The sequence below is a fragment of the Alternaria triticimaculans genome (assembly GCF_023758025.1).
Source record: "Alternaria triticimaculans strain BMP 0046 chromosome Unknown scaffold_41, whole genome shotgun sequence".
NCBI lineage: Eukaryota > Fungi > Ascomycota > Dothideomycetes > Pleosporales > Pleosporaceae > Alternaria > Alternaria triticimaculans.
The window spans coordinates 99,299-113,464 of NW_026055998.1; the positions used below are offsets into that span (position 1 = coordinate 99,299).

At 54.6% G+C, this 14,166-nt stretch overlaps 5 protein-coding genes across 5 annotated transcripts; 2 read left to right on the forward strand and 3 right to left on the reverse strand.

Annotated features, from left to right (window-relative positions):
• Positions 1-57: 57 nt before the first annotated feature.
• RRD1 (Serine/threonine-protein phosphatase 2A activator 1) lies at positions 58-1,495 on the forward strand (the record flags this gene model as incomplete). Its single annotated transcript, XM_049371461.1, has 3 exons — positions 58-1,053; positions 1,104-1,251; positions 1,488-1,495. The coding sequence occupies 3 exons, from the start codon at positions 58-60 to the stop codon at positions 1,493-1,495; spliced, it is 1,152 nt and encodes a 383-aa protein (XP_049216837.1).
• A 2,923-nt stretch (positions 1,496-4,418) lies between these two features.
• Positions 4,419-5,906, reverse strand: J4E78_010886 (uncharacterized protein; the record flags this gene model as incomplete). The annotated part of the gene is made up of 2 exons (XM_049371462.1): positions 4,419-5,727; positions 5,776-5,906. 2 exons carry the CDS (start codon positions 5,904-5,906, stop codon positions 4,419-4,421), a joined length of 1,440 nt encoding a protein of 479 aa, XP_049216838.1.
• Positions 5,907-6,708: 802 nt separating this feature from the next.
• J4E78_010887 (uncharacterized protein) lies at positions 6,709-9,360 on the reverse strand (the record flags this gene model as incomplete). The annotated part of the gene is made up of 5 exons (XM_049371463.1): positions 6,709-7,925; positions 7,978-8,142; positions 8,193-8,777; positions 8,907-8,989; positions 9,044-9,360. The coding sequence occupies 5 exons, from the start codon at positions 9,358-9,360 to the stop codon at positions 6,709-6,711; spliced, it is 2,367 nt and encodes a 788-aa protein (XP_049216839.1).
• Positions 9,361-9,890: 530 nt separating this feature from the next.
• J4E78_010888 (uncharacterized protein) lies at positions 9,891-11,131 on the reverse strand (the record flags this gene model as incomplete). The annotated part of the gene is made up of 3 exons (XM_049371464.1): positions 9,891-10,297; positions 10,574-10,900; positions 11,119-11,131. The coding sequence occupies 3 exons, from the start codon at positions 11,129-11,131 to the stop codon at positions 9,891-9,893; spliced, it is 747 nt and encodes a 248-aa protein (XP_049216840.1).
• Positions 11,132-12,243: 1,112 nt separating this feature from the next.
• Positions 12,244-13,769, forward strand: J4E78_010889 (uncharacterized protein; the record flags this gene model as incomplete). Its single annotated transcript, XM_049371465.1, has 2 exons — positions 12,244-12,281; positions 12,344-13,769. 2 exons carry the CDS (start codon positions 12,244-12,246, stop codon positions 13,767-13,769), a joined length of 1,464 nt encoding a protein of 487 aa, XP_049216841.1.
• Positions 13,770-14,166: the final 397 nt, after the last annotated feature.

Below are 14,166 nucleotides of genomic sequence, written 5' to 3' on the forward strand. Positions count from 1 at the left end.
CATGAGATCGTCCCTGCCCACTAACCCCCAAACAACCACCACACCACGCACCCCGCCATGTCATCAAATCCGTCCAAAGCACCTGTACTAGAAGTACTGAGTAGAGATGCGTCGCACAGTTTCCAAGTCCCCGCGAAACGCATCCACGATGGCGACGACGTCACTTTCTTCTTGGCAAGCAGAGCCTATGCCGATATCATGACTTTCATCTTCCAGCTCAACACGGCCATGATACCACGGAAAATCAAGAGCGAAGATAAGAACAGCACAGAAACGGCGAAAGAGTGGAAGTTGCATGACCCGGATGTGCCCCATCCACCCGTTGTGCAAAGCCTCGCCAAGCTTATCTCTACCCTTCAATCGATAATGGATGAAGCGCCACCAGACCCCGGACCGCGTCGTTTCGGAAACGTAAGCTTCAGGACGTGGTACGATATCGTCAGAGAACGAGTCTCTGGACTGTTGGATCAGTATTTGCCGGAAGAAGTACTGTCCTTCAAATCCTCATCCGACGTCTCAGCCAAAACCGAGTTGGAAGCGTATCTTATCGGCAGTTTTGGAAGCTCTCAGCGCCTAGACTACGGTTCAGGCCATGAACTGAGTTTCCTCGCTTTTCTAGGCTGTCTCTGGAAACTCGGAGCTTTTCCCGCGTCGCAGGACGGCGAGCAAGAACGCGGCATTGTACTTGGGGTCATCGAACCGTACCTCGAATTGATTCGCCGACTCATCTTGACATACACCCTTGAACCTGCCGGGTCGCATGGCGTATGGGGACTGGACGATCATTCTTTCGTACCTTACATATTCGGTAGCGCACAACTATCACCAGCCATCAACACACCAGCAGACGTGGCAGCGGAAGGCTCATTACCATCCGCTCCCCACCCAGGCGACGTAGCAAAAGCACCCGCAGTCGCCCGCGAGCGAGGCCGGAATATGTACTTCAGTGCCATTGGGTTCATATACGACGTCAAGAAGGGTCCATTCTGGGAACACAGCAACATTCTCTACGATGTCTCCGGCGTCAAGGCAGGATGGGCCAAGATCAACAAGGTTAGTATCATGACACCCTTGATTACGTGCATTGACTGACCTCATATCAGGGAATGATCAAGATGTACAATGCAGAAGTACTGTCCAAGTTCCCTGTGGTTCAGCACTTCCCCTTCGGCTCGCTGTTCTCCTTCTCTGCCGATCCGAACGCCAAGGCCATTCAAGCAAGCGTCCACACAGCCAGTCAGCCAAAGTCAAGTACACCATCTAACACGGCACCAACTGCAAGACCGCAGCCCGCGTTAAGAGATCCGATGGCTGAGCCAGCGACTGGCATGCCAATTAGAAGCATGCCTGGCGCTACGGTTGGGACCGCGGCACCATGGGCTAGTGCTGGTACTACAAGGCCGGGTAGTGGCATGCCAGCTGCGACTGCTGCGCCCTGGACTACTGCCAGAGGTGCAGATGCAGGTGTACCCAGTGGTCCGAATCAGCCTACTAAAGCGCCTTGGGCAAGTAGGACACCTGCACCGCCGCCGCCAGAAAGTGGTACTGCAGCACCGTGGGCAAGGGGGAATGCTGGAAGCGCGCCAAGTGCACAAGAGGGCACGAAGGCACCTTGGGCGAACCAGAGATGAGATGCAATGGGCAATGAAGGTATGTAAAGTGATAATACATGTCTTGTCAACGATGATACCTGGCCAAGGCTCGATACCATATCGTCTAGCGATACAAAGCCATCAGCATAAATCTACCTAGCCAGTGCCGCAAGCGCACAAGGAATTAAGGTTATGAACGTTCCTTACTCCCTCCACCGTCCTTCTCCTTACTACCCCTCTCTCTACTACTCCTCTCCCTGCTATCCTTCTCAGCTCCATCCCCTCCATGCTTCTCCCTTCCCCCTTCACCATCACCGTCACCATTCCCATTCCCATCCTTCCCTTCATCCCCTTCCCCCCCATCTCCATCTCCATCCCCACCCCCATTCTCCCCCTCCTCCCTCTTCTTCCTATTATCCAAATCAAACTGCAACCTCGTCCGATTCAACATCAACTCCGCCACCCTCTCTCTCTGCACATACACAGTGACCGCAAGATCAAACAACGCCATTTCCTGCTCTTGTGTGTATTCGCCTTCGGCCACACCGAGACTCTCGTGGGGTTCGGGTATCTCATCCGCGCCGAAGAAGGAGTCGGAAGGGGATGGGGGTGAAGGTGGTGGGTGTGGGGGACGTGATGGGGGTTGTTTGGAGGGTTTGGAGGGTTTGGGACTGTGGCTGCGGCTGCGGTTGCGGTGTTTTTTGTGGTGACGGTCTTGGCTGGGGCGACGGTCCCGACGGTCTCGACTACGCCGGCGATCTTTACCACGGCCATGTGAAGAGCTGCGATGACGCTGTCTACTTCGTTTCCGCTCTGGACTTCTCTCCCGCCCTCGACTACGCTGCCTTTCTGCGCCACGGCTCCGCTCTCGACTCTTTCTCACCCCTCTACTCCTCACCCCCTCCTCCCTCCTCACCTGTCCAGAAGGTGGTGGACTCTGTTCACGCGGCCGTTGCGACACCGGTGGGGGCCGTCGCGAAGAAGCGCGATCGAGCCTTGCAGAGCGTCCCCGTGGCTTTTCCACATAATGACCTTCTCCTCTATACCTATCATCCCTCTTCACCAACGACCTCGACCGACTCCTACTCCGACTACGACTGCGACTGCGACTACGACTGCGACTCCCATCCCCCGATCTAGGAGAAACATCACAACTCCCCCCCATCCCCATCGTCCGGTGTCTCCTCGCCATCCTCTCCAACTCCCCACTATCCAACGCCCCCCTTCTCCTCCTCTCTTCAGACCGCGTGGTACGGCGGGCCGGCTGGTAGTGGTCACAGTCTTTCCCATAGCGGTCATAGCCTTTCCCAGTCCCATCCTGTCCTAGTCTCCGACGTGCACTAGGCCCCCTTGGCCCTTCACTCAAGGATAAGTATGAGAGAAGAGATAGTGCGTCGTCGTCGTCTTGCTGCTCGGAGTAATAGCCGGATCCAGAGCGGAACTCGCGGTCTAGTGCGTGCAGACCGGAACTGAAGGATATGGGGTTGGCTTTTGTACCTAGTGTTGGTGTTGGTGTTGGTGTGTCTGGACGTGCTCTAGCCATTCTTTTTTGGTGGTAAGCGGAAGGGTCTTGACGGGGCTTCGATATGTTTTCTCGGGGTGGTGCCATGGCATCTCGCCGTTCTTTCGACGGGGTGTCTCTTGGAAGTGGAGGCGCGTCGCGCAGTGACTTTGATACTATCGGTTTTCCGGTTGTCATCGATAGCGGCACGGGCTCTGCGTGACGCGTGGAGCGAGGCGGAATACCGGTTGGATTCGATGGCGTTGCGGTTGCGATACGTGCTTTTACTTCTTCAATCTCTTTCTTGTTGGCCATGGTGAAGTGCTTGGCTAGCATTGCTGGGTCTAGTTCTCTTGGTCTGCGCTCTTTAAACCGCCTTGCTTCGTCGTTTTCATCCACCCGAGATCGTTTTATGAGAGGCTCTCCGAGTATTTCACCGCCCCCGAATGGTCTTTTTCCGGTCTTTGGTGGTGGTGGGGGCTGTGCGCTGGTCGGCTGTAACTCCTCTACTGGCATGTCTGGCGTAGGAGCAACGCGGAGGAAACCGTTGTTCTCCTGGTGCGAAAACCCTGCAACTGGTGACTGTCCGTCTGCCATGATGAATATAGGAAGAAGCTATTGATAGTCGCTGTACAAGAATATTGAGGTGCGCAATACGATGAGCCTGCTCTTGCGACGAAGAAGATGCTCGCTCACCTGCTATGTACGATGAAGTCTTTGTTCACTATGCGTCTTTAGCAGACAATCGCCTACCTTCTTTGCGCCTTTCACTCATCCACCATCATGCTAAGGACAACAAAGACTCGGCGAAGTCAAAGCGCCCGGACAATCAGCACTTCAACACAAAGCCGTTCACCAGTGCTATCCCGAATGTATGACGTGGTCTTGGAAATACTAATGACCCTAACTACTACATCGACTTCATATGTGTCGCGTGTTACCTATAAGTAACATTGTAGGGTGCAAGATCATGTATGATATCCTGGAGTATCGGCGAGGTGGGCATATGTCACTGCGAGATGAGCTTCCGAAGTCGAGAATGACCCAGCATCTCTATACTCTTTCCTCATGTTTCGACAAGTTAGCCATCTGGCCCTCATAAGTATCAGTGCACGGCAAAAGACGTCGGTCAAATTGGAAGAGTAGCTTTCTTGTATTGATGTCGAGATGGTTGAGATGATAGAAGATGATGTCATCAGTTGCTTCGATGTTGAGTTTGATAACCATATAGACTGCGACACCCATGTCAACTGTGAAAGTACCACTGTGCCCATACGTCCCCAAACCCACGATCACTGAAAAGATACTTCACGCTTCCCATTCTTCTACTGGTCCACGATAGCGAGCGCAGCAAGACCCACCTCGGCATCATCCGTGTTAGCCGCTCCAGCCTCGGCAGCATCGAACCCCGGTAACGGCGGGTACTCGTCCGGGTCACGGTCGGGGTTGCGCAGGGCGTTATCGTAGATCTGATTGGCCAAAGTAGGTGTGTACTCATCGCGCCAGAGGTTGAGCTCTTCCCATGTCTTGCCGTTGGTAGCATCGTTGTACCCCAACAGCTCTGCAGAGGAACACTGACCAGCGGGTACGACACAGAACCCACCGTATTTGTAGTCCGCATGTGTGCAACACGTCATAGCCTGCTCAGCTAGTAGCACCTCGTACTCGAACCCTAGGAAACAGATGGGATACATGCGACATCGGTATGTTGTCCCCGGGAACAGGACACGAAACGCTGATTCGACAAGAAGGGCGAGCCAAGTCGTGGACTGGTGCTTGTCGTACTGCCGCTTGCGATATGAGATGTTCTTGGTGTAGCCACAGTGAACTCGAGGTTGTTTCATAGGTGTGTCCTTTTGGTCCTCGGGCGTCTGCACATCGGCTAACTCCATGATGGCGTGACACCACGTTGCCACCTTCAGAGCACGTTTCTGTGAGCACGCTAGGTAGTAGTGGCGACCCTCTTTGAGCCCTTCCAGAGTCGATGGCTGTTGAGAAGGATGGAGGGCCGCGTCGATGCGGAGGGCCATGTCCAGGTCCAGACCATAAGCGTATCCGAACAGAATTTGAGCGACTTGGCAAAACTGTCTTGGCGTGGGCGATTCTCCACGGTCATCGACAAAGGGGCGAACATAGATCGCCGGTGCGAACTTCTCCAAAGTACGCATCTGCCACGGACTATCCGGACGGAAGTGCTTGACGATATCTGGATCTGTCTCGCTGAGATCGCGACGGGCCAGCGAACCGTCCAGGGTGTACCGTAGGACATTCAAAGGGACACTGGCGAAGAGGTAGCGTAGTCTCTGTCTCCAACCCAAGTACATGAGACCGTGCGTGTTGCCTCCCTGCTCCTTCTCCTGACTGTATATGGTATCGATCAGAACGGCGTAGCCCTTTTCGACGAGTACCTGGGCAAAGGGGAGGTGAAAGACCTTGCTGGAGTAACAGGCTATGTCAATCTGCTGGCGTGGAAGTGGTAGCACCAAACCGACCGTCTTCGAGCTGATACTGTCGTTCGAGGTGATTTGAAGATGCGATAGAGCTTGGTTTACGTCTTCGATCTCGTACTCAGTGACCGACTCATCATCAGAGTCTGGGATGACGGGACGGTTCCTCTTTCCCAGAGTGCTGTGCCTATAAGATCTTAGCGAGTATCGAGACTGGCCATGGGTCAGTACTCACGATGCAGGTTGAGTGTCCTGATGAGAGGCCGGTGAAGATTCAGTGTCATTCGCATCCGAGACTGGAGTGTGCGTGACTTTGAGACGCTTAGCACCCTTGCCCTTGGTGCCTTCGTTCTTGCGAGGTGGCATTTCGTATGTGTGGGAGTGTGAGTGGATTTGAAACAAGTCGAGGTGGTGAATGTGAAAGATTTGAAAGAGGTGATGATGGATTTGAAACAGGCGGTGAATGTGAAAACTGCGGAGGTGTCAAAAACCAGAACCAGAACCAAGCTACAGACGAAGACAACCCCAGAGTCACAGACCAGCGCTACGAGCGCCATGACCAAGCGTTGACGTAGTATCGGACGATTTCAAAGCGTTGAGGCAGACCATCGGCCGTGTTGGGTTAGCAACTAGACAGGAGGCAGGTGCGAGCGATGAATATGGCAGCGAGCAGCCTCGCTCATCCCGAGAAGCTGCTTGAACTGGAAGGGACGTCTGGTGTGACGCACGTAACGCGTCTTTGCAGTAGGTGGTGATGAGGGCGCCTCGTTATGCGGAGTTGTAGAAGAGTGATCCTCAATAGTCTTGGTGAATGATCAGGAGAGCTGACAGCAGGGCTAAACACCGCGTCAGCGAAAGGTTCCAAGGTTCGCGGCTTCCCGATGGTAGTTTCTCACCAGGAAGAGCACACGCCACTGCTGCATGCCACATGCCAAAGTCACGCTTGCCCACCGGGCGAGTGAACAGGTACTTTCATATGCTTGAAGGCAAGAGAAGATGTCTCAGCGATGGGAAAGACATCCACTGGGCTGTTTGATAATCGAATTAGTGTTCCGTAGGATTACACCATAGTCTTCGTAGGATACCGGATACCCGCCATTCTTGACTGCTCCAAGAATGCGATAGCTGCCATGCAACCCCCTCTACAGCTCCAAACCCACGCCCAAATTTACGCAACATTCTCCATCAACCCCGCCCCCACCGTCCTCCCCCTCTCCCTAAGCACAACCCTCATCCCCTCCTCAACCGGCAACTCCCTCTCCAACTGCACCACCACCCTCGCCACCTCCCCCGGCTTAACAATCCTAGGCTTCTTCTTCACAACCTCGCCCGTGAACTTATTCAGCTTAGCACTCAGCGTCCTAATCCCCGCTGGAGAATTCAGGGTACTCCGGAACACCTCCACGGGCATGGGTAGCACGTGTTCGAAAGCGAGGAGCTTGGATGTGAATGCTTTGACGAGTTTGACGGGGTCGCTACGCGCGCAGACGATGTCGCCTTGGCGGAGGTGGACGGGGTCTATGTCTGTGAGGTGGAGGGTGGGGATTTGACCGCATACGGCCCAGTCTACGGGGGCGTCTTGTACTTCGATTGATTTGATGGTGGCGGTTTCGTTGGCGGGGAGGGCGAGGATGACGTCGCCTACTTGCAGGGTGCCGGCGTCGATGCGGCCTGATATGCTGAGTGGAGAGCGGATGTCGCCGCGGAAGACGTCGGCGACGGAGAGGCGGAGGGGCTTCGTGAAGTTTCGGGATGGGAGATCGATGCGTTCGAGGGCTTCTAGCAGGGTCTCGCCAGTGTACCAGTGGGCGGCGGAGTTCTCGATCTTCTTCGCGACGTTCTCTCCTGTCAGGCCTGCGAGCGGGATGAAGGTTATCCGCTTTTCGAGGAAGCTGGCTTCGGTGAGGAAGGCAGTCATGCGTTTGGAGATGTCGTCGAAGCGCGATTTCGACCATCCGACGGTGTCCATCTTGTTCACGGCCACGATGATGTGCTGCATGCCCATACTCCGTGCAATCAGGATATGCTCCTTGGTCTGCCCCTTAAGACCAGACTCGAAGCTGTTCGTACTTGCGTCGATGACCAGAACGGGGAAGTCGGCTTGTGATGCACCTGATATCATGTTGGGGATGAAGTCCTTGTGTCCGGGCGCATCCAGAATGGTGAATTTGGTCATGTCGGTCTCGAAGTAGTTTGTAGCAATGTCCACGGTGACACCACGACTCCGCTCTTCGCTTGTTTCATCCATGACCCAAGCAAGCGCGAACGAAGATTTGCCGATGGTTTCTGCTTCTTTTCGTAACTTGTCTATTGACCGCTGGTCGATGACTTTGAGATCGTAGAGCAACCGCCCCATGAGCGTACTCTTGCCATGATCGACGTGGCCTGGGGAAGTTAGCATAAGATTTTCATAGCATTGACGATAAAATCTACTCACCAAGTACTACAAAGTTCGCCAACCGCTTCGAGGCGCTCTTCTCAAACTCATCCATGACGTTCAGGTTCTTGCTCTTCACTCTCGGTTCGTCGGCCACGGTGAGCTTCTCGACTGATTCGGTCAGGTCACCGTTCGTTTGCTTCTTCTTCTTCTTTGGTGTTGTTCCTGTATGATTTAGAGATGTTCAAAAAGAAGTTGTATCAAAATCTAGTGACGTCCGCCACCTGCGCCCTTTGCCTGTGCTGCCCGCACAATGTCATCCGGACTCGGCCCAGCAAAAGCACCAGTGCCATCATACGATTTGTACGCAGCAAAGGGTAGTGGGACCTCTTGTAGCGGTGCTTGGGTGTGTTTCGATGACTCGTCAGAGCCGCAAAGGGTGGAAGCGAACATGGAGGCGGTGGCGCGTTGAGCTGGCGATTCTACGACTACGGCAGGCTGGGGTGCTTGGGGCTCTTCTATCTCGGGTTCTTTCGGGGCTTCTGGTGCTGGCGATGGCGACCGTCTGCGGATGGGGTATCGAGAAGGACGAGCTGGGCCAGTGCCGCCGAGAGAAGGATTGCCACCCTCCTGGTTCTTCACCGAAAGCTTGTCCAGCATGGCGATCGCCGAGTCCGCGTCATTGTTGGCTTTCGACGCAGCAGCTTCCGCGTCTTCTCGTTCCTTTCTCCGCTTCGCCGCAAGAGCAGCCAGCTTCGAGGAGCCTCCCAACAAGCCGCCTTTGTAGTGTGGAGGATCGATGGTGATGACGCCTAGTCGTTCGGGTGGTACGTTGCCCCAGGGCACATCCCAGAAGAAGTCTGTGACAGCGTTGGTAGGCATCGCATCGAGATTGGGGCAGCGGTGGAGGATGACAGCGAGGCAGCAGACGCGTCTACATAGCTAGAGTGGAGTGCAGGTGAAGAGTGGAGTGCAGTGAGCGTGCTTACCTGCGGTAACCGGCGCATTCTGATCCGCCACACTAGCAGCTTGATCGAACCTTGACGCAGGTTTGGCCTTTTCCTGCTTGGGCCTGCACCAAGTCAGCATCCGTCTCACATCCAATTCTTCGAGAGATAGTACTAACGCCTCCGTCTTCACTTCCCCCACCCCAAGCCTATTCTTCAAATAACTAACACTCTTCCCAACATCATAGTAATAATGCCACAGCGCCTCCTGTATCTGCTCATCGCTCGTAAAGTCGCTCTTATCCCCCAGCGCCTCGCGTACTCCTATGGTACCTACACGCATCTGCTCTTTATCGTCTTCTGTCATGCCATCTCCTGCATCGGCGCCACCAGCTCCGGCTTCTTCTTCCTCGTAGTAATCGTCATCGTCGTCGTAGATGTCGTCGTCATCGTAGTCGACGTTGCGCGTGCGCGAGAAGCCGCTTTTGGGGGGCATCGCCGCGATATTGCTGTTGTTGGCAGAGTGAGGGGGAATGTGAGAATTATCGGGCGCGCGGAGGTCGTGGATGAGTCGGTTTCGCAGGCGTGTAGAAATCGTTCGGGAGAGATGTAGCTTTCTAGTGTGAATTATCGCGTCCCTTGGTTGACGTCGGTGGTGGGGCTTGCCTTGACGTGTAGCGCGGGCTGCTATTTGCCCCGCGCTAGTTGGAGCTTTGGGCAATGCAATGACGATGATTCGTCTACTTTTCACTAGACAACCTTGGAAGAGGAGCTGCAATCATCATGGTAATTGTTCGATTCAAGTTCAAGCTCGCCAACAGCTCGACACACCCGTCGAAAGATACAGCAGTGGGGTATAGTATTAGTGGAAAGAGACAATGCTGAAAACCCTGGCCCGACACTCGCCCTTCGCCCGCTGTATTCAAAAAGATTGTTTTTGTGGTTTTCTGACCCTTTTCTGATGCGGCGTTTCCTCAACTGTGCGGTGATGCCCGGTGGCTTCTCTTAAGCCGAGAAGGAAACTCCCTATTTCTCCGCCTTCTCCTCAACGGCGGCTGGGACAGCAGTGGTAGCGGTAGGTTCAGCGACAGGCGCAGGCGCAGGAGCAGCGGGAGTAGAATCCGCAACTGCAGGGGTTGGTGCAGGGGCGACGGGCTCCTCAGCTTGCGCAACGGGAGCTGGTGCCGCAGCTGGTGCAGCGGGCGCAGCAGCCTTGTCCTCGCCAAAGTTGGGCTCGTCAAACATAGGGCCGCTTGTAGCACTCATGCCGGCAGCGGGCTGGCTGGTAGGCACAGCAGGCATTTCCACGGGGGCAGCAGGTGCAGGTGTATCGGTGACCTTGGCCTCAATATCCTTGGGGGCCTCGGTGGCAGCGGGCTGAGACTCGGCAGCAGTCGGGGGAGCGGGCGCGACGGCACCAACGGGTTCGGGGGCTGGAAGATGATGCGTTAGTCTGGGTGTCTTGAGCGATGAAGAGATATAAGAAATACTAGTCAAGACAAATGTCGTATCGCGCAGAAGTCGTAACGTGCTGGTGGAAGTGCGCTGGTGCTAACACATAGCCATCCATCTAGGGCAAGAGTCCCACACCTAGATGGGGCCGTTCCACTGGTTGTCTAGGTCGACCTTCTGTCGCCGCCTAGAGCCATCGCAGGCTTCGTTCCCGCGGTACGGTAATGGACTGGAATGCGAACGAGATGTAAACCTACTGGACGTGGCCTTCTTGACCTCAGTCAGGGCCGCAGCTTCATCCTTCTTCACCTCGCTCTGAGCTGGATCTGAAGCTGGAGCTGCAGCGGGCTCAGCAGGCGCTGGCACTGGCGCAGCGGGCTCGGCGCTGGTAGCCGCGGGTGTCGTCTCAGTCTTTGCGGGCTCGGGCGCAGTCGCTGGAGCTGGGGCAGCCGGCGTAGTCTCGGTGGGCTTGGTCTGCGCAGCCGCTTCACCCGTGGCCGTGGGCTTTGGCTCTTCCTTCTTGGACTTCTTGCCCCTGAAGAGACCCTTGAAGGCCTTCTTCATCTGGTCCATGGCGTCGAGTGCTGTTGGAAGGATGTGTCAGATAGCGATTCTGTGGGTGTGCTCGTGATCACACGGGCTAACGTGGAGGGTCATGGCTTGTGGGGGGTAGGAGTTTGCGCGGATACAAGCAGACATCAGAGTAGCCAACTGCCACGAGAAAGTTTGCAAAGATGCAAGCGCATCGAATCCGGAGATGGACTCGATTTGAAGAGTGGAAATGGATGAGGATCGCACTTACGAACTCCCGGCATGCTGACGACGGTCCTAGCTAGCTGCTAGATAAGCTATTGGGGGATCAGGGATAGCACAAGCGTGCGCAAAGAGAACAGGAAAAAGAAATGCAATGGATGAGTCGCTAACGGCGGAGGATGTCTAGGTCGCGAAGGAGCGTGATGATGACAGCGAAGCGCGCGGAGGATGTCGAGTTGACGAAGCTCTGTTGTTCTAGCCGGGACCCTGACACGCTAGGCCAATCGTCTCCACCTCCGCACTATGCACGCCAGATGCACACCATGCCACCAAAAATAGCGCCTTCATGCACTACCTGCACGCAATCAGCCGCCGTTGGTGTTTTACCTGTCGCTCGAGTACACTACAGCCATGCAGGACATCCTCCAGTTGAACTATCGCGCCTACCGTTCCCAAGCCTGCCCACGAGGCCGCCGATACCACAGAGATTAGACGCCGCTTCTGGTTAGCGCTGACTCGCCCTGCATTGACGACGATCGGAGATTTTGTGGTTTATCGTAGCACGTAAGCTGCACAACACTACACAATATCGTCCTGGAGTTTACATACTTCGCGCATTGCAGACGTCTCAATATGTAATGTTTTTGCGATGTTGCTACAGCATCAGCGTAAGTCTGCGCAGCACCGAGGATACACATGGATAACGTCACCAAGCACAGGGCAAAGGCCCTGATGTTTGGCTCATGCTGATGATGATGAACCGAAAAGGCCCTTTTCCTTTGGGTGTCTCTCCGTTGCGGAGGCTATGGAAATATCAAAGGATGCGTACTCCAAACTTGGCAGAAATGTCGACTTGCTATCTTTGGACTCTCCTTGCATTAAGATGACAATGTCATTGTAAGCCGCGGGGTATCATCGAAGAGGTGTTCAACGCTGTCTTTGCAACGATATGGATTTCAGCAACGCGACACGTGTGGACGATCAATTGGGGCCGGCGTTTGCAGTATTGGAGAGCAGCCTCATCGTACAGTGCGTCGTGGCCATAGCTGCGATATGTGTTTGCACGAGGATATGGTCGTCGCACGTCTTCAGATCCATCAAGTACGGCAAAGGGCACAATGTCTTACCACCAACACTGCCGTATTGGATTCCAGGACTCCGACATGCTCTTTCGATGGCCTATGATTCCCATGGATTCCTGGCCAAATGCATGTGAGTGTCTAATGACGACTGCCCTCAACTATCATACAGTGCGAGAACTGACATTGTAGCAGGAACGAATACGGCGACGGCTCGCCCTTCTTCCTCGACGGCGCTGGCGAAAGACTACTCTTCATCCTCGACCCCGAACACATCAAAGGCGCGCTCAACAACTCCGCCGAACTAGACCCCAACCCATTCATCCACGATAAGATCATGGGCGCCCTAATGAGCAGTCCCAAAGCCGCCATCGACTACTACAACTCACCAGAAAGCAACACGGACTATATCCAGACCGCACACATCCGGCAGCACACCACCAGCTCTAACCTCGGTCTCCTCGTCCAACGCCTCTTCGACGTGATGAAGAGGACCATCTCCGAGACCCTCGCCTCGACCCCTGATGGCACATGGCACGATATCCCCGATCTTTACGCTTTCCTCGAGTACCACCTTTCCTACGGCATAACCGAAACACTGCTGGGCAGTTCGATTATCGAGTCTTACCCAGAGATTGTGACAGATCTCTGGATCCACATCGAAGCCACAGATCAATTCTTCATGGGCCTCCCCCGTTTCGTCATTCCAAAAGCATACGCCGCTCGTGACCGCCTCCTCTCCGCAATCCGCACATGGACCATCAAGTCCGAGGCTCTGCGTCAAGCGAACGCCGTGAACACTGTGTGGGATCCCGTCGCGGGGTCAGGTCTGCTCCAAGAGCGCGAGAAACTGTATAGCGAAATGCCTGGCCACGGTATCGAAGGCCGATCCGCTCAAACTCTCGGTTTACTCTACGGCGGAACCAGCCTAACCGTGCCAGTCACATTCTGGTATCTGTTCGAGACGCTGCGGAATCCAGATCTACAACAACGTGTGTTGTCTGAAATGCAAAGTCATGTACACGAGAAAACGAAAGCGTACAACTTCATGCAACTCACCTCGCGCCCGCTATTCCAAAGCCTCCACGCCGAAACAACGCGGATGTATAGTTCCAACCTCGCAGTCAGAGAAGTCACATCCGAAACGTGGAAGCTAGATGGGAAATACACCGTACCCAAAGGAACCCAAGTCTTCATCAGCCATAAATTCGCCGGCCAATTCACAAAAGGCTGGAAATCAATCCGGCCCCAAACTGTTGCTAAACCTCTAGATACCTTCTGGCCTGAGCGGTATCTCGTCAACACATCCACTTCCCCTTCCACTTCCACCCCCACCTCCACTCCGACTCCCTCCAACAAGACCGACAACCGCTCAAAGTTCAGCGACGCAGGTCTGAGCGGTAGTTGGACTTCCTTCGGCGGCGGCGAACATAAATGTCCTGGTCGGCATTTTGCACGCAATATCGGCATTGTGACACTAGCGGTATTGATGGGCGTGTTTGAGATTGAAGTGAATGATTTGGAGGGGGCGAGGAGGCTGGATCCGGGGAATAAGAGGAAGGCGTTTGGGACAATGAGGCCGAGGGAGAGGATTGCGGGGAGGGTTAGAAGACGGGTGTAGGAGGGGGGTGGGATGGGGGTTTGGGGTTGGGGGTTTCGGGTTGGAGTATACATGGCCTTGGATGCTGGTGATGGAGACGGATTGGATAGGATGTAAGCGGCACGCGGTATATATCCAAGTCGTGTTCTACAGATATTCCCATGTATGGGAATTTACGTTGGAGTATACACAACCCCCGACGCTATTAGTCTAGTAGATTTTAGTGCGTTGTAGACGTCACGATACACGAATCTTTACTGAGCGGCAATACAGCGTGACCAGATTTCACAGATGTTCGTGATTGACGCGTTATTCGATGCCGGTCATGCTTCATAAGCGTACTACATCCTTCTTGTAAGGCGTCCCCACCCGTTTGGGCTAGCTTCCCTTCCCCCGCATGTAGGGCCGACCTAGACCT